The following is a 17,832-nucleotide window of genomic DNA, read 5'->3' as shown; positions in this document are numbered from 1 at the left end:
GAATGTGTAACAATACTGAATACTCTGTATTCCTCGTACAGGAGGAAAAATAAACAGGCAGCTGCAGCCAGACAGCTCTCTGCTGAAAGTAACTACCAAAGTTATCTGGTAGTATTGTAACAACTAAAATTTGTACTTCAGGTTTTTTTGTTCTGTTTTTGTATTCTCCGGCTACTCTCTCAATTTTCTTCGGAATCAGTATGTTTGAGAGTACTTGAAAGGAGTGAAAGAAACATGAAACATTGTGTTGCCCAGTAGTTGAAGAGAATTATTTCCAAAAGATCCTAATTTGTGTCTTCACAAAAAAAAGCACAGTGTTTTTCTTGAATAAACTGTAGTTTCAGTGCATGTAACAATTCAGAAATCACTTCACTACTGAAACATGTCTTAAACAATGATGCTACAGACAAATTTTAAATTTGATTATTGATTTACTGGCTAGCCTTGTGTGTGTGTGTGTGTGTGTGTCTTTAGCTAGTCTAAGACCTTTTTGGCTAGCTAAAACAGGTATGTACCTAGCAAAGCCGTATTTGCTCCAAGTATAAAAAAGATAATAGGAAATAGGTACAAAAGAATATATTTTCTTTCTAAACTTTAATTCTATCTTTTTTTTTTTAAATTCTAGAATAACATGATTTGGATTCTTCTTTTTTCTTTATCTTTTTTCAAAAGAGCAGTGAAATTACTTATCTTGCATGTTAAAAGAATCTATTTTTACTTGCAGTGTGCTTTGAAAATGTCTGAAAATTCCAGTGACAGTGATTCATCTTGTGGCTGGACTGTCATCAACCATGAGGTACCCAATCTCAAATTAATAAAGTTCTGTCAGTTTAAGACTAGCCATAGGCAGAAGAATATTATTTCAACTTTGTAGTTTTTGTTTTGTGTGGGTCTTGCTATCAACAGAGAATAGAGAAGAGAGATTTATAAATAAGAAAACATAAAACTACTGTTTAAAAATGTGTATCCTTTACTATAGCTGATATAAATATTGTTATTTAAAAGAATAGGTTTTTTTCTACAAAGGTTTTACAAAGAATTTTAGTGAGATGCTGTCCTCTGTTCCATCTTTCCTGAAAACATTGAAATTCTGTGTAACTTGTCTGTTGTTGCTAATATATTTCTTCCTTTCCTTTCAAATCCTCCCCCAATTAAAAAAAAAAAAGTTGGGAATAATGGGCAGGAAAAATATCTCATGCAGAAGGGAATGATTTCTCCAAGTCTTTTCTACCACTGAGGTATCTTGATCCTAGCTTTAGCAGTTGCTGTTTAGGAAGAGCCCTCTGTTCTTACATTCTGTCTTTCCTATTATGAAAAAATAGGATAGAGATAAGTTTATGCTCGATGACTAGAATATTAGAAGGCGGCATTTTCAAGGCTCATGTGAATGCTATAGTTTGTGCATAACCGACTGCTTTTGTTTCTGACTGGAACAGTCTCTGTCTTGGAGCCTCTGAGCTCAGGAGGTTGAGGACTGGCATAAAGACATCTGTGAAATGTGCTGCCTCTAATCTTTTGTATTGCCTCACTCTACAGAATGCATAGGCAGTTTGGAGAAAGATGCGCATAGGCCTATTGGGTCTTATTTGTAGGATTTTAAGCACTTTCATTTCTGTACAATGCTGTTCTGCATTGAGAAGGAAAGACATGGGGAGTTTAGAGGGTCTGGGGTCTCCAGAAATCAACAGTGTTGCAAAGACTGGTTGGAAATCCCTTGGAAATGGTTGTGTTACAGAGATAATGTAATTATATATTTCATACCCAAGATGCTGAAGTTTTCCCAGGCTTTCTTGCTGCAAGTGGAATCTGGGGGAAGCTACAGTGGGTAAAGGAGTGCCAACATTTTATTAGTTTTATTGGAAAATTAAGGTAATGGGAGGGCAGGGCAGCTCTCCTTACATCTGTACTGGAAGGTCAGGAATAAGAAGTATAGCTGCCTTGGAGCTTAAAATGATGATTTGTGAGGGCTTGCCATATTTACGCTTGGAGGGTCTTGAAAACTGTAACAGCCTGAAAAGGCTTGGAGGTGGTAAGAGATTCTTCTGTGAGAAGGATTGAGTTTTGAAATGACTTTCTTTTGTGCTTTCCAGGGACTCACAGCAGCTTTTAGCACAAGTTCTTTGTAATTCATGTTGGAATTCTGGGTTTCCTTGGCCCTATTGTTCAGGCAGGAGAGCGCAAGGCATAAAATATGCAGAAATAACTTGGATGTTGGCACCTTGTGGAGGAGGAATTCATATGGCAGTGCAGGACTGAGCTAGTGGCAGCACTAAGAGAATGTGTTGTTTTTTTTCTATTAGGCAAACCGTCACTGAAGAGGTATTTTCCATAAGGAAATACACAAAGCAATCTGATCATTGTGTAAGGAAGTTGTGATGGTAGATTGTGTGGCAGCAGGTGGAAAGAGCTAACAGCCTGTGTGCAAGGCAAAAAACTTCTTGATTCAAAATGCTTGTTGTCTTTTAAGACCTATTCAATTGATGTGTGGAACTCTATCAAATTTGTATGGCTTCAGTTGTGTTTCTCTCCATCTTTTGATCTCTGCTACAGCTTCATTTATTAGGCATACTTTTATCTGGGATGAAATGCTAGAATTCCCTCATTCTTTGATCAGGTCTTCGGGTATAGCTATTTGTAAAGTCACTATTATGTCTCTGGTAGCCCTGGTTTAATTTGTGTGTTTGTGTTTCCTATCTTCTGATGTTTGACTAGTTCTATAAAGTGACAATGGCTTTATTAAAACAAAAGTAATTTGTAATTCCTAGTAGAATAAAGCTTGAGACAAAAGAAAAGAAGTGAAGCAATTAAAGGTCTGTTGGGATGGGATTTGTTGTTGCCTAGGCATCTACAGAGTAGGCGTCTGAATCTGATGTTGGTTTCTAAGTTTGCATTGTATAGATTAAATCAATACAATCAATGGAGTCTAGAGAGCGGTAATTCTTACGCTAAGGTCAACACTTATATTTGATCAAATGATTTGCTGTCTTGACTCCACTGACTGTAGTGATTGTAAAGGTGCCTTCAGCAATTTGCTCAGGTGTAGACACTTGAAGTTAGGTAAGATTCATGTTTTATCTTGCTTCCCCCTAGCAGTGAACAAGGCAGGCCTAAGTTGCTCAGAAACTCTGAGAGGCCCTACCTATTAGTGCGGACCTCCAATATACTTTTATCCTTTAGTCCTGAGGATTTTTATATCTCTTCAGATCTTGGCTGATGTGTGGGTGTAGTATGGGGGCTTTTTTGGGTTCGTTTTGTTTTTTAAGTATTTAGCATTGTCTTGTAAACTGAGCAGGTTACTGAGCCAGAATCCTCAGAGCAAACGGGTTAACTATTTTCCTGGAATGTCACTCATATATTGGCTGTCTGTATCTTCTTGTTGCCTGCCCTGAAACGTTTTCAAGAAACAGTACTTGAGATATTTCATTCATAGGAGGAAAACAGGAAATAATGGGAAGAGATCATGGGTGGTGATCTGCTGTTTCTCCTTCACTGCACACTCCCCTATTTGCAGATTTAATGAAAATCTGGGTAATTCGAAAGGCAACCCATTACAGGCTTGTGATTGTACTCAAGTTTTGAAAGCTCAGACCAAGACCAAGCAGAATACAGGAGTGCACAGGCTGCTGGACTTTGCAGACTCTAATAAAAGTGAAAGGGTTTAGCAGTTGGCTACAACAGTTGGGTTACTCAGCTGTGAATTGCAGGCTTTATTTTCATACTTGGGATGGTTATTTTACACTGTAACTGAAAATGAATTATGCAGTCTAAATAAATTAACATAATACAAGATTATAGGAAGGCAGGGATTTGTCTAGCCAAAGCCAAACAGATTTCTGTGGTGTAGAAATTTTCTGTTCCCGGTTATTCTCCTCTGATTAAAGCAAATAAAATAATTCTGTTCGGGGTGGGAAAACACTGGTGTTTAAGAGCTCCCATTATTGGTGTTCTCCTGGCAAGACAGCTTGGAATCTGAGCGTGAAGAAAGGAGAATGAATGGGATAGCTAGATATCCTTCACACACTTCTTATCCAGGGAAGGGGTGGCATGTGTATATTATACTTCGGGGAAATTATTTGGATATTTAGGAAGGGGATAGAGCTAAGGATTAGATACATTTGGAATATTATAGATTACTTTCTCACGTATTATTGCAACCTGTATTGATGATGACACAACAGAATCAGTTTCTGGATTTGTTTTGCCATTTACAAATGCACCGAGTTAAGAGGGGCAAGAAATGGCAATTGGCTAGATTGTGATTGCAGAGAACTGACAGCTGTGTGTGCTGAATTTAATACCTGCTTTGAACAGAGAAGTGATGCTGTGTATTGTTGGACTACTCTTAAAAAAGGACTTGCTAATTTTGTGTAGGAGTGTAGGAAAAGGAGTGAGGAGTAGTGAGGAGACAATATCCTGTCTCAGCCTCTTTGCTGTTGATGGAATGTGAGGGTGATGGAGGTCTGCAACAGATTAGGTGAATCGGAGAGCTCGGACATCCACACTAGACTGCACATGTCTAAAAAAGGATGGCTTACCTTGTATTAGTTAGCCCAGTTTCTTGGTATTTTAGCTAAAATTTTAATCTGTTTTAAGCTATAGTCCTGATGTTTGCCTTGTTGTGGAGCCTGGGCAAACTAAATTTTTGTTATTCTTTTTCTTCTTCACATCTTAAGAAATGAAAGTTATGGTTCTATTACACCAGAGAACAATTGTCACATAATAAATCTATATACCTATCTATAAAACCCAACAAAGCCAAAAACCCCAGATAATTTTGTATTTTCTTTCCTAAGATTTCACTCAGATTTTAATAAGTTACGTATAATTGGGTGGCAAATTTCTGCAAAACATTTGAGATTAAAATTGTGATACTTTTGTAGTAAAAAGAAAAAAAAATGAAGTATTTGTCGGATTGCTAAAGCAGTTAATTTTTGAAGCCTTTTAAAAAGGAACGTAACTTTGTAATGTGATCGTAGAATGTATCTTCTGCAACTCTTTTTGAGGTATCTAATCTTCCTGAAGTACAGTCTGCTCTTAAAAACAAAAGCATACATGTTTGCCTGAGTCCTGAAATGAGGCATCTAGGGAAACTGATCTGGAAGTATTACTACTACTGTAATTTCACACCTGCCGTTGCAAAAATAAAGATCTCTGTTTACAAAAACAGCTCAAGTTATTTATGGATCAGAGTGACTTAGTATTTTTCAGTTATGTTTTGCATGTTTATAGTTTTCTAATAACCTTGTGTTTCATCAGTTCTTTTAAACAAAAATTACAATATGAAGATTAAATATTTAGAGTTGTCAACCAAATTGCTTGCCTTTAGTGCCCTGAAGTCTTGAGTGTTGTTTATCTTCAGTTCCTGTTTTGCTCTGAGGATGTTGCTGACTGGCAGCTGACTAATAACTGAGGCTCCTTTCTGGATTAAAAACAGAAATCCAATTGCGAGATTGTATAAATATTTGTTTTCCTAGTGTCAAAGATATATTATTAAAACAGCCTTTCAAATTTGCTGACAGGAATTAAGATGGAGTAGAGATATATATAATTTTTTTTTTTTTTTCCCCTGGTAGTTGTACTTATTAGAGCTTATGCTGGTACTCCTGAAGTTCCATTTTGGGGAGGGTGTGTGTATTTACATAAAATACATGGACATGAGTGCAAAAATTAGATCCCATATTCAAAACTCAGTTGACAACCTTCTCTGTTTCTCTAAATTCTATTTAATAAATAGGTCTAATAAAGCTAATAGAAAATAGTTATTTAAAATACTTAACATAGATGTTAATTGATGCCTAAATTGCCTTTTTTTTTTTCTCCCTAGAATTGTCCTCCTCTGCCTTTTTTCAATCATGGTCATAAGTATTACACACTAACAGTTTTTTCCCTCTAGTTAATTACTTGGTATTTCTCTTGCTTTTCTTTGCTTAAAATCTTCTTCAGTTTTAAAGGTTATTATTCTTCTCCTCTGTTTTTATTATTAATATTCTGTTTTCTTTGTAACCCTTTCCTTCTGCTTTACTGTTGGAAATCCCAATAACTGTAATGTTCATTTAAAACTCTTCAACTCCAGGGTTCTGACATAGAGACAGTGACTTCAGAAAATGGAAGCACAAATGATAACCATGAGTTTGTTTCAGAAGAATACGTTTCTTTGCAAGAAGAGGAGCAACCAATTGATTTGCAAGGTAAGATATTAGAAGAGGAGCAGTTCCGTAAAATAAGTAAGTGTCTGTTGTGGCATTGGCCACAAATTTAGTATTTTTAATAGAGTTTGTATACTTTATAGGCCTCTGTCAAAATACTTGCTGTATCACTGTTGTGGAAAATATTCAGTTATCAACTTTATGAAAGTATTTTTTCTTGAAATAGATGAAATTAGTAGAATGTCTTTCATTTTGTCAATACTTTAGATGTGTTATAGAATAGTATGCACTGGTGTTGCTGGAAAATAGTTTATAGAAGTGCTATTGATAAAAGAAATTTATTATATTAAACATTCCTTAATAATGTCATAGATCAAATAAAAGTAATTTGGAAGGAACTATCACACCTAAAAAACAACATTGTGGTATTGTGTTAGCATTCCTTGAGTTGGGAGTGTAAGTCTGGTGCATATTAATATAATGAAAATCCTTCCTCTTATTTTAATTACTAAATTTAATATTCAATTTGTTAATATTGGTATGAGAACACAGATGTGACATGTTCAGAGTGCAGTTGACTAAATTTGAGTTTGGCCATGTTTCCAAATTCATAACCTCTCCTTGTAGAAACAGGACTAGACACTCAAACTCCAATGACTATCTGGAAAATACTTTAATTATCCTAGCATACAAATGTACTGTGGTATCACCTTACAGTATAGTGTTGGTTTTTATCTAACTGTGCTTTTCATTTATAGGTTACTTGCATTATGATCAGTATAAGCATTTGAATTTAAGTATCCTCCAAAACATTGTATTACATAATGACAAATTGCATTCTGATGTTTGTTAGAGGGATATTAAAAATGAGATTTGGTGCATTTTTAGAAAATCTTCCCTGGTATGAGCAGATAATAGAAATCTGTCACAATTATATATATTTTAATATTACATGGGAGTGGGCATAATTTGTGGAGTTACTGGTTTTAATCCCATGTTTGTTTGTGTTTTCTTCTTTTCATTTATATAGCTCAGTGCAACGATGATGGAGAGATACCAGTAGTAGATAATACTCTCTCTGCTTTTGAGGAAACTCAGACAGTTCCGGAGGTAAATTACATTGTTATTCAGAAGCTTCTGTAAGCCCCATCTGACAATGCCAAGCAATGTTTGGAAGGCATTAAAATAAAGATACTGATTTTTCCTTTCTTTAAAGCATTAGGAATTCTTGCTATTTTTTAAAATTACTTTATGTTGTATGTATGTCAATAATTTTTATGTTGTCCACTTCCCTAGGGAAAGAAAGAAAAAATCCCTGATGATGGGTCCTGCATTGGAACTACTAGCGATGATTCTGACATTGTTACACTTGAAGCTCCAAAACCAGAAGAAACTCAAAGTCAGGAGGAAGCTCCAGCTGATGGTGAAGAAGCTCAAAGTTCAGAGGATTTTAACATGGGTTCCTCCTCTAGCAGTCAATATGCGTTTTCCCATCTAGAAACTGGTAAGAGTAATAAATTACTAAGCAACTGTGTGCAAAAATGTCACCAGGGCGGGGGGAAGTCTTTGCTTAGGGAAGCTTTTTTGTATGGAGAGGGAAAAAAAGTTGGTCTTGTTGAGTACATGTCCAAGTATTTGCAGTCTCTGGGACAGCTCTAGTTGCCCTAAATCTAAAACTTTGTCCAAATGTCTGTCTGCTATCTTTTTATTTGAAAGCATTCTCTTGCATTAGGTGTTCACTATTTTAAATAGAAAGTAAATTTCTAGCATATTTTTGAGAATTAAAATTACTTTTAGTTCATAGAATAATTGAACATTTTCTCTTGGCATTTTTTTTGGCTTTTATAGAGTTGGCATAGATAACTAGCAACTGGGAGAGAATTGATTTTTGGGGCCATGAGGGCTAATAGCCGCATGACTACAAAAACTTTTTGCTTACCTTCATAACTATGTAGAATATATATATTTTAAGATACTCCCAGTACTTGGCAGAAATGCAATGCATGATATTCAGGAGAAAGGATATAAATATTTGGCCAATTAAAAACAAACAAACAAAACCCCAACAAACCCAAACAAAAGAATTACTGTTGTGTTACTCTTCTCTAGTTCTCTACTCTTCCTTTTTAATTCTGTTTGGCTGATTATTTGTAATGTTTTCTGTCATCTTTATTCTCTATAACACTTTTGTGTTACTGACTTTGACCTTTCAAAGTAAGTTTATTACGAGAGCAGGATTTTCTCTTAAAATACTGTTTTCTCTTAGAAGTAGAATAAAGCATCATTAAAGGTTCATGTATCTGTATAGTATCCATTGGAATCAGAAAATGACAGCTTAGCATCTAATTATGACCAGTGATGATTTGTAACAAAGCGGTCGCCTTCATTAAGCCTTCTGGATGACTTGACTTAATTTTTAATTTAAAATTTAGTTGACTTTCTTCTTTCTTTTAGGGCTGAGTTCTAAAAGTGTTGTTTTTTTCCCCTCATGTTTTTGTACTCAAAAGTCAGTTGGCTGGAGAAGCTGAGGAAGATTCCCGATTGTGTAAGGGGATGGGGAAATGAGGTGAAAGAGCATGTGTCTCACAGTCTTCCTTTCCAAGGTGGTGTGATTAAATTTGATCAGCTTGTGTAAAGCTGATTGCTTATGGCTTGCATGGAGTGTTCTTAAAATTATCAGTAGCAATCTGACTTGATCTTGTAATAGTGATATTCCAAACAGATGCTGAAAGCCTCACTGAAGAATTTGGCTAAGCTGTCAGTGTTTTATTTGCTTTTTTGAAAAATGTTAAGCTTACATGTAAATTTGGAATGGGCATCAGTAAGCTTTGTAATACATTTTAATATGTATGCTTGACCATTTAAATGAATGGGTCTTGTTGGATTCCGAATCTATGTGTGACTGGCAAAAAGAATTTCTTCCGTCTAACTTAAGCTGATTTCAGCATAGTCTTTAGTGCTGTGCATTTTATTGACCAAGTATTATAGAAAATGTCTGGAGTACTTTTGCATTTATTTTAAATGCCAAAGTTTTAGCAGTCAAAATTTTCATGCCGCTTTTTGGCAATGGAAATCTTTGCCATCCACTTCTTGTTGAGTTTTCTATTGTGTTGGAAAAGGATGAGATTCAGATTTTCCTAATGCAGATACTAAAATGTTCTACAAGGATTTTCTGCCATTTTTACTTGCAAACCAATTCCTGTTTAGGCTGTCTTCACCATGCAAACAGAAATGTTTTGATATTTCTTCATGAATGAAGTTAACTAGCAGAAGCGCTCATATACTGAAATAAACTGCATCTAGGCTTGAGACGTGTCTGTGCAGAAATGTCAAAGAAAAAACCTGACATTGTTATTTCATCTGGTTTCTAGTGTTGATCTGACACTTCAAAATCATAGCAGAAGCTAGAATTTTGGACTGCTACTGTGGTCACACTTTGTTTCATTTATACTCCTTTTCATCCTGTGAATGTTAGAGTACAGCTTTGTACTGAATTCTTAGAGCAGCTGTAAGGCAATGTCATTCTTGCCTGAAAGTGTAATGCTGTTAATAACTTGCCAGTAAGTGCTTATGAATGGCTCTAAGTGTCTTACAGCTTTTTCTCTTTGCTTTCTGATTGTTTTTTTTTTTCCTTTCCTATACTTTGCTGTCCAGTATATCAAAGAATTTCCCATTTGGCTAGAAACAGCTTGTTCCTTAACCATTTTTGTATTTCATATGTGTAAGCTTCTTTGGTTGTTGAAAAAACCCTAAAAAACCAAATAAGCAATAATAACACCTGTCTTATTAAGTATGTCCTGTATAATCCTTTATAATGTCTGACCTCTGCATTCTAGGAAAAATACCTCTTTCCTGACTAATTTCTGAATGCTTGTCTTTATTGTCCAGGATTGGGGAAGTATGCATCTGTTTAAATGACTGATTCTAAAATAGTGTCCTTTTCTGCCAAGTGATATAAATTCATTGAAGAATCTGCATGTCAACTAGCTGTTTAAATGATTTGTCTTTATTGCAATGTCTGCTTGGTCAGTCTGGTTTGACTAATTGACTAAAATGGATTTTTTTTTTTTTAGTAAGAGGGGAAGTTATCTTTCATTGTCTGATGTGTTGCTTGTCTATGGAGTCAGAAATTAGACATGTATTCCAGCTACTAATTGGTAATCTTTTCTGGGGTTGATGCAATCACTTCTGTGAAGCTGGAATTTATTTTCAGTGAAGAATCTTAACTGGTAATGCTTTTTATAGATAATGGCTAGCACTGCTTGGCATTCTTGTCTATTCAGTGATTTGTGCATGGCTTTGCTCAAATGATTTTCAGTTGTGAAATGTTCAAGGACAGTAACTCTGTATTTATACTTTTACGTTTGAGTGATGATCTCTGATACGAGAATGAACAACTGCATTTCTAGAAGGGGCATTAGCATTGTGTAATTGCAGGCATCGAATTTAGAACTATCCGAGCAGGAGCACGAGCACTTTGTCATGTGCTGGAGGCTTCATTGATCACATTGAGTCTATTTCAGGCATGTGAATTAGGTACATGAACATAGATATTTGAAAGCTGCTTTTTCACCCTGCTACTGCTTCCCCTTGATATTTGCCTTACACTTGAAAATGATGCTTTCAAAGGAGGGAGATTAAATAATCATTACTTATATACTGGATTATATAAATTTATTTACAGTACATGCAGCAAGCATTTGTACCACTACTAGCAACAAGCAATTACAGCTCTGTTGTTATTTTCTTAGTTAGAATATATAGCTTTTGGGCCATAGGAACATAAACATACAAATGGTATCATAAATACCATTTTACAAAAATGCTATAAAAGATGATTTTTTTTTTTTATGGTTAGAATTTGTTCTTACCTCAAATCTTTGCCGATTCAATCTTCCAAAACATCAGTCAGGTAATAGAAGCGTTTTGAATTCATAGTGTTAGGGAGGAACAAACACAGAAGCACCTGACTCATTCTTTTCCTGTGCAGTAGTGGTTCAAAATGGCTTTATTGAAAGGTGGGTAAAGATGTTAATAGGTAGTATATGGTAGATATTAAAAGTAAACAAAATTACATATTTAAATAAATTTGTAATGCAAAGCTTTGTTTGGATATTTATAATACCTACATTAATGGAACTTTAATGGCATTTTGTCTGCAGCTGCATGTAGATCACAGTGAAATTTTTTTAGAGAATATAATAAAACCATGTCTGTCTTTTAGAAGGCTTTATTTTAGCAAGCCTTTCTGTTGCTTTTTTGTTATTAAATAGTTCAGTCTCAATATCTGTAAGAGAAGGAGAACTGAATTCTTAACCTTTCTACTTCACAAGAATTTGCAGAGGCAATACATGTAGGTGCTTTAAGAAGCAGGATTGTCTGAAAGAAACACTTTCTAATGAGTGAATGATAAGGTATGGGGAAGTGCCATACAGTTTTTTGCTGATGATTTCTTGATTCTCTATCTTTTCCTTTTAAAAAATGAATTTTTAACTTTGGACATCAAGCATTCCATGTGTAATATCCAGCATAAACTATCATGTTGAGAATTTTTATTTTATCCATGTTCTATAAGATAAATGCCAAATACATTTTCATAAATATGATGGATTTTGGTACTCACATTGATTTTTTAAAGCAACAATTAATGCATTTTAAAGACTGTTCTGTGTTGGTTTTCAGTTTTTTCGTCTCAGGCTAGCAATGATGAATCAAGTAGTGATGAAACTAGCAGTCAGTCCAGTCCCACAGTACGAAAACGTCGGGCTAAGAAGAGGCTGATCTCTAGCTGCGAGGCTGAGGGTGGGTCACCTGCTGAACCGGAGTCGGAACCTCCCAGAGAAGAGCAGCACAAACGCCAGTTCAGTAGTGGCCTTAACAGATGCATCATACTAGCTTTGGTGATTGCAATCAGCATGGGCTTTGGACACTTCTATGGTGAGTTTATAGAGAACGAAATACATAGAATCAACGTCTTCCATAACAAATATCATTTTATTGTGAGACTGATTTCCCCCCCTGCCCTTGTTCTCTGCTAACAATCTAAACCTAAAAGTGAGAAAAAGCAACTGCTAATGTATGGATAATACAGGGAGGCCCTTCAGCGATGCAATTGTATTTAATATACACTACTTTAAAATTAAAGTAAATAAAAAGAAATTAATTTTTGGTTGCCCTTCCAGATAGAAATTTCTTGTTGTTCTCATAATGCAGTGTGTACCTTTAATTTTTCACATCTTTTCTTTTGAAATAAATTTGTGGTAGTGCTCGTCGTTCTTAACAGCATTCACAGAGTCATTTCAGGCTTTTGTCCCATATGTGCTCATCTGGTAAATGTAAGAGCAAGGCATGTTTTTTACAGGAGTTCATAGTCTATATATTTTTCTCTCTCCAGTGGTGAAAAATATGCTGTAGTTGTCCTTCCAATTTCAGAGTGGTTTAGGGAATCTAGCATAGCAGCAATTTTTCTGTGTTCAGTACGTTGCCTAAAGTTAAGCACTACACAGATTGTTACTACATTTAACAAAACAGCAGAACTCATTACAGATCTAAATCTACGTAGGGCAATCCTGATCTTCTAAGATAAATGTGTTATGATAAAAATGATAGAGAGCATTTATTTTTAATAGTAATTTTTCCTGAGTAGTTTTAGTTTTATATGAAAATGTGCCTTCATAAGAAGACCTGTGATTCAATTTGAGGCTGGGAATATGATTCTAATTGGATTTGACTTTGACTAATTCTTAGGGCTCTAAATTTTGACATTTGTTTTGAGATTTATACTAATTTTCACTCGACCCTGATTTTTTTTTTTTTTTTGTTCTTAGGTAAACCTGAAGGTAAGAGTCATGAGTGATGTATTGTGGATGCTGTGCTTGCATTCAGATTTCCTTTTTAAATTGTGTGGGTGTATGTGTACACACACATCCATATATGTATGCATACTTACATTAAAAAAAAAAAAATCAAGTCTTAAGAATTACTAGAGTATGCGGGATTACAGGAATGACTAATCCAGTCCTGTAAAATACTTTTTATTTAGCAGCTGCAGCACATAGTAGCTGATGTAAAAACTGATTGATGTATATTGGCATGCTAGAAGCAGAGAGGAGTACTATGGCTAGACCGATCTATGACAGTGCTTTGTGGTGGTAACTTGAGATTTCATTTCTGTTAATCATTTTACTGTGTTTAAATTGGGGTTAGTGATAAATACTATCCTTTTAAAGAACTTTGAGATCTATGGATGAGAAATAGTTTTTGGAAATGTACTCAGGGTCATATCTTTATTAAGGGATTCACTTTGACTTGTTCATTCATTGACTCGTACTTCTAAAGAAAAATTGTCATCGCTGATGACAGTGCTGACGGCATTCCCAGCAGAAAGAAGGCAACTCTGTGTGGCTTTAGTTTTTGCTTCTTCAAGTGGAAGTTCTTCATGGTTATGTGATAACTAATCTTTCTACCACTAGAAAGGAAATCAAACCCTGCTTTCCATCTTCCTGTTTTTTGTTTGTTTGTTTTGTTTTGTTTTTTTAAACACAACCTTGCAGAGAGAAATCCATCTCCGTAGAGGACTACTTTGCATTTTTGTGATTCAGCTTGGAATGGACTTCCACAGCAGTCTTTTAATGCTAGGCTAATTGTCGTGTAGGAGGATTGGAAAGGGTTACTTTTTATGAAATTACTTTCTTTTTTTTTGGGGGGTGGGGGTGTCAGTATCTAAATTATGATTCCTGATAAGGAGAGAAACAGAGTTTAAGTGTTTTTCTGTAATTCAGGTTCCTCTTAACATGAACCCTTTACACTAAATGATGATTTTTCAGAGGCAGTCTTCAGATTCTTAGGATCAATGGACTTCTTCAAAAGTATCTATAAAACATAAATATGAAAAACAAATTTACTGTCAGTATACTTAAATTCACTTATGCAAGGGTCTATGCTTCCAATATGTGTTTATTAGGACTCTGCAAACTTAAAATCATTGCTATAAAAACTTTGCTTTCCCTTAGCTGAATTTTGAACTTTGAGGTTCAACTTGGTTTAATAGAGCATTGTCTGTTTTTTAGGTTCATACTTGACAATACTTCAAACAGAAATTAAGAGAGGACAAAAAATTCCTCAGTATAATAGTATTTATAGAATTTCTTCTGTTTAATAATACACCCCATCCTTTAAATACAGAAACAGAACTCTACATATGCTGCATTGGTTTTGAAAGAAATACCTAAAACTTGCTGTTGCCATCTGCTGTAGAGTCAATTCAAGAGAATCTTAAAAGCAAAGAAATAAAAACTGCATCGGTGTTAGGATTTACAGAACATGTGTATAGGTAGGGAAGTACCAGTAAAGAAGTTTTACTTGATGCAAAAAATTGGTGGCTAGTACAATGAAGATATTTTTTCAGAAAAATAGTGTGTCTCAGCCTTTATCTGACAATTGCAAGATAGGCTATTTGCTTGCTCTTCAGCCTTCACTCATGGATAAGAACGACAAGATAGGGCCTGCAAATACTTGCTGCTTTGTGAGCAGTGTGTAATAATTGTGTTTCTGCATGAAAGTTTAAGTACTGTGTTAAGATCCTCTTATTCATGTAACTTTACTTAACAGTAAAAGCTGTAGTTCTGAAATGGAAAATGCATGGACTAATGGTCTCCCTTTTATCCTGATTGGCTTGCACGTTACTAAAAAAACGACAAAAAAATCACACATATACTTTCCTGCATAACTTCTGTTGTTTTGCGTATCTAACTTATTTCTATGTAGTGTTGCAAAATTCCTTCATTTGTTATCATCAAATAAAAGACAGTGAATTTTTGGGTCTGAGAAACTGTTTCTCATTGGAAGAAACAGAATCGGTATATAACAATCTGGTTTTATAATCTTTATTTTGTTACAGCTAAACAGTTGCTAGTAAGTACTGGGCAGAAATTGCAAGGTAAGAATGTTTTTGAATTTGCAGAGAAAATGAAGATTATGTTTAGGTTCGTCTGTTCCTCTAACTACTTAATGTAAGTCAGACTATGAAAAGAAGGTTTTTATCTTTGTAGGTACAATACAGATCCAGAAACGTCAGCAGCTGGTGACAAAGACACGTGAATTAAAGGATATGAAAGATGACCTTTACCAGTGCCAACAAGAGCAAGGAGATAAAGTGCATCATAAAGTGGGGGTAGGTGTGAGTTTAGCTGGAAGTCATTGGGTTATTGTCATTATGTGTGTAATTTACACAAAGTGAAATTAATTTATCACACAAATCCATTACTTTTTTTTTCTTTCGTAAGTTCTTTCTGAGAATGTCATTTTTCTTTTCCCTGAATTCTTGACAAAGATTTTGTATTTTGATGAAATTGTTACTGGAATGTGTTTAAACATACTCTTTTTTGTGTATGTAGTCTAGGAGTTATCTGGACACAGAGACTGACTCTTTCCCTATGACATAATGCCAGGTTGTCATTAATGAAGACAGCTGAAGTAGAACATGCTGGTAAAAACCTATGACAGGTTGAACCTACAGGTTTTGTGAATTTGCTTTCTAAATTGTCAGTGGTTATTAATTTTTTTTAAATACTTAACCTGTACTTTTAGTTTTTTACTGTTAGATCATTCAGAGAGAAGATAAGGGAGTGCTTTGTGTGTGTGTCTTTTTTTTAAAGTTTTCTTTTATGTTGCTGATAGCAGCATTTATACACAATTCAGTATGTTTAGTTCTAGGGTTTGTCAAGGATGCCAAGAGACTCGGGAGATCCTTTTGTGTTAGGATAGTTACATGAACATGTATTTTCAGCAGCAAATTTGGTTCAAGATCAGTTCCTGAATTTCTGCCCCAACTGTTGAATGCCCTTGCTTCTGCCAATGTATTTGGTTTTGTAATCTGTAAATCGAGTTTGCTGAACATAAATCAACAGCAAACATGCACATTTTCATTTCCTCAATTCACGTACCCAGTTTGCTATACTTCAGCTAGTTAACCCAATACAAGTGAAGGGCGATGATCTCTGGTTGGAAGGGGGAGCCCCTCACATGGTCTTTGTTGCCAAGACAGTGTTTGTGTGTGTATCTGAGATAAACAAACTAGCTCTATTTTTGCATCTTGCGGTAACGTGTCACTGCATCCAAAATGAAAAGTAAACTCTGTCTGGGCTACCTTGGTCTTTCATCTTTCTAGTTGAAATTGTAACAGTTCTAATTGTAGTATTTTTGCTTGTTTTCTTTTTGTTTGTATTAGTCACTCAAGGGAGATCTTGCCACATGTTTGACCTCTACTGAGGTGGAGAAGAAGTCCTTTGAATCTCAAAAAAAAAGTCTTGCTGCAGAAAATCAGCACTTAAGAGAATCTCTAGAGAAGGAAGAAAAAGCTTTGGCCTCACTTCAGGAAGAATTAAGGAAGCTAAGACAACAAATTAGAAACTTAGAAGATAAAGGTACTAGCACTGAGTCTATTGTAATGGAAAATCAGAAACTAAGGGAATATTTGGAAGAGGAAAAGCAAAGAAACCACAACTTTCTTAGGCAAAAGGAAACACTCTTTGCAGAGGCACAGATGTTAAGGAGAGAACTGGACAAAGAACGTCATGTTACAGAAGCTCTAAAAAAAGAACTGGAACAGTTAAGTTCTCGTCACACACCTGACAGTGCCGATGATGATACTTCAAGAGAAAATCAAGAAATAGAAACTCTGCGAGGAAGACTAGTAGAACTAGAAAAAAAGCTAAACTTTGAGCAACAGCGCTCTGACTTATGGGAGAAGCTGTATGTTGAAGCGAAAGACCAAACTGAAAAACAAGAAATGAATGAAAAGGGACAAAAGAAAGGTGCTAAAGGGCAAAGTAAGACTAAAAAGAAATCAAAGGAATCATTTTTTGGTTCAGTTAAAGAAACTTTTGATGCTATGAAAAATTCCACAAAAGAGTTTGTAAGACATCATAAAGAAAAGATTAAGCAGGCTAAAGAAGCAGTGAAAGAAAACCTCAAGAAATTCTCTGATTCTGTGAAGTCTACATTCAGACACTTCAAAGATACCACAAAAAACATCTTTGATGAAAAGAAGAAGTCAAATGATAAAAGACACGAGGCAAACAAGAAAGCCCGAACTTTTTACCGAGAACATAACTCTTATGAGAATCTGAAGCACATGCATTACAGGGGACCTAACATGCCAAAAGAATTCAAAGATGGAAGAAAACATCAGTTTACAACATTTGAAAAAGATACGGATTCACAGAAATGTCTCAATGATCCTTTGTGTAATAGAAAACATCAGTTTGTCCTAAAGGGCTGCTCTGGTATTTTTGAATGTGCTCATCAAGAATTCATTAGTCTCTTTAACAGAGTATCGGATCCTATCAGGGTGGATGAATTTAATCGGCTAATGAAAAAGTATTTGCAACAAGTTGTACATAACTTTCATCACTGGAGAGAACTAGAAAATTTCATCAATAAGTTTTTTCATAATGGGATATTTATACATGACCAGATGCTGTTCACTGATTTTGTTAATGATGTCAAGGATTACCTGGAAGATATGAAGGAATACCAAAATAATAATGAAAAGGTTTTTGAGGATTTCGACAAATACATCTACAGATACTACTTTCATTATGATAATTTACCCCAGTATGGACCCAGGTTTGTTTCCATGTTTCCTGAACTTGTTAACACAATGAAGTAGTCTGTGTAAAGACAA

The 17,832-nt window shown here is 35.1% G+C and overlaps 2 protein-coding genes across 10 annotated transcripts in view; both read left to right on the top strand.

Moving 5' to 3' along the window:
* DNAAF4 (dynein axonemal assembly factor 4) overlaps positions 1 to 16,936 on the top strand; it is a 49,789-nt gene extending 32,853 nt beyond the window's left edge. Inside the window, exons 9-15 of the transcript XR_012675233.1 lie at positions 725 to 796; positions 6,074 to 6,188; positions 7,177 to 7,256; positions 7,443 to 7,650; positions 11,829 to 12,083; positions 15,197 to 15,318; positions 16,375 to 16,936. The gene's annotated coding sequence lies outside the window, so the exon portion shown is untranslated. The remainder of the gene's footprint in view (positions 1 to 724; positions 797 to 6,073; positions 6,189 to 7,176; positions 7,257 to 7,442; positions 7,651 to 11,828; positions 12,084 to 15,196; positions 15,319 to 16,374) is intronic.
* The window catches only part of CCPG1 (cell cycle progression 1), a 34,798-nt gene that overhangs the window by 3,966 nt on the left and 13,000 nt on the right, over positions 1 to 17,832 (top strand). For 6 of the 9 annotated variants that reach the window (XR_012675231.1, XR_012675230.1, XR_012675232.1 and 3 more), the window contains exons 2-8: positions 725 to 796; positions 6,074 to 6,188; positions 7,177 to 7,256; positions 7,443 to 7,650; positions 11,829 to 12,083; positions 15,197 to 15,318; positions 16,375 to 17,774. Coding sequence is in view for 6 of the 9 variants with exons in the window: in XM_075160110.1 (XP_075016211.1) it covers positions 725 to 796; positions 6,074 to 6,188; positions 7,177 to 7,256; positions 7,443 to 7,650; positions 11,829 to 12,083; positions 15,197 to 15,318; positions 16,375 to 17,774 (2,252 nt within the window). In the remaining 3 variants the exon portion in view is untranslated. Of the gene's footprint in view, positions 1 to 724; positions 797 to 6,073; positions 6,189 to 7,176; positions 7,257 to 7,442; positions 7,651 to 8,653; positions 8,750 to 11,828; positions 12,084 to 12,973; positions 12,986 to 15,196; positions 15,319 to 16,374; positions 17,775 to 17,832 lie in introns of those variants that run through there. The other 3 variants (XM_075160111.1, XM_075160114.1, XM_075160112.1) reach the window with 3 other exon arrangements.

This window comes from Calonectris borealis, chromosome 11 (genome assembly GCF_964195595.1).
Source record: "Calonectris borealis chromosome 11, bCalBor7.hap1.2, whole genome shotgun sequence".
NCBI classification, from domain to species: Eukaryota; Metazoa; Chordata; class Aves; order Procellariiformes; family Procellariidae; genus Calonectris; species Calonectris borealis.
Note: the sequence above shows the minus strand (reverse complement) of the source record. Positions and strands in the feature narration are given on the sequence as shown.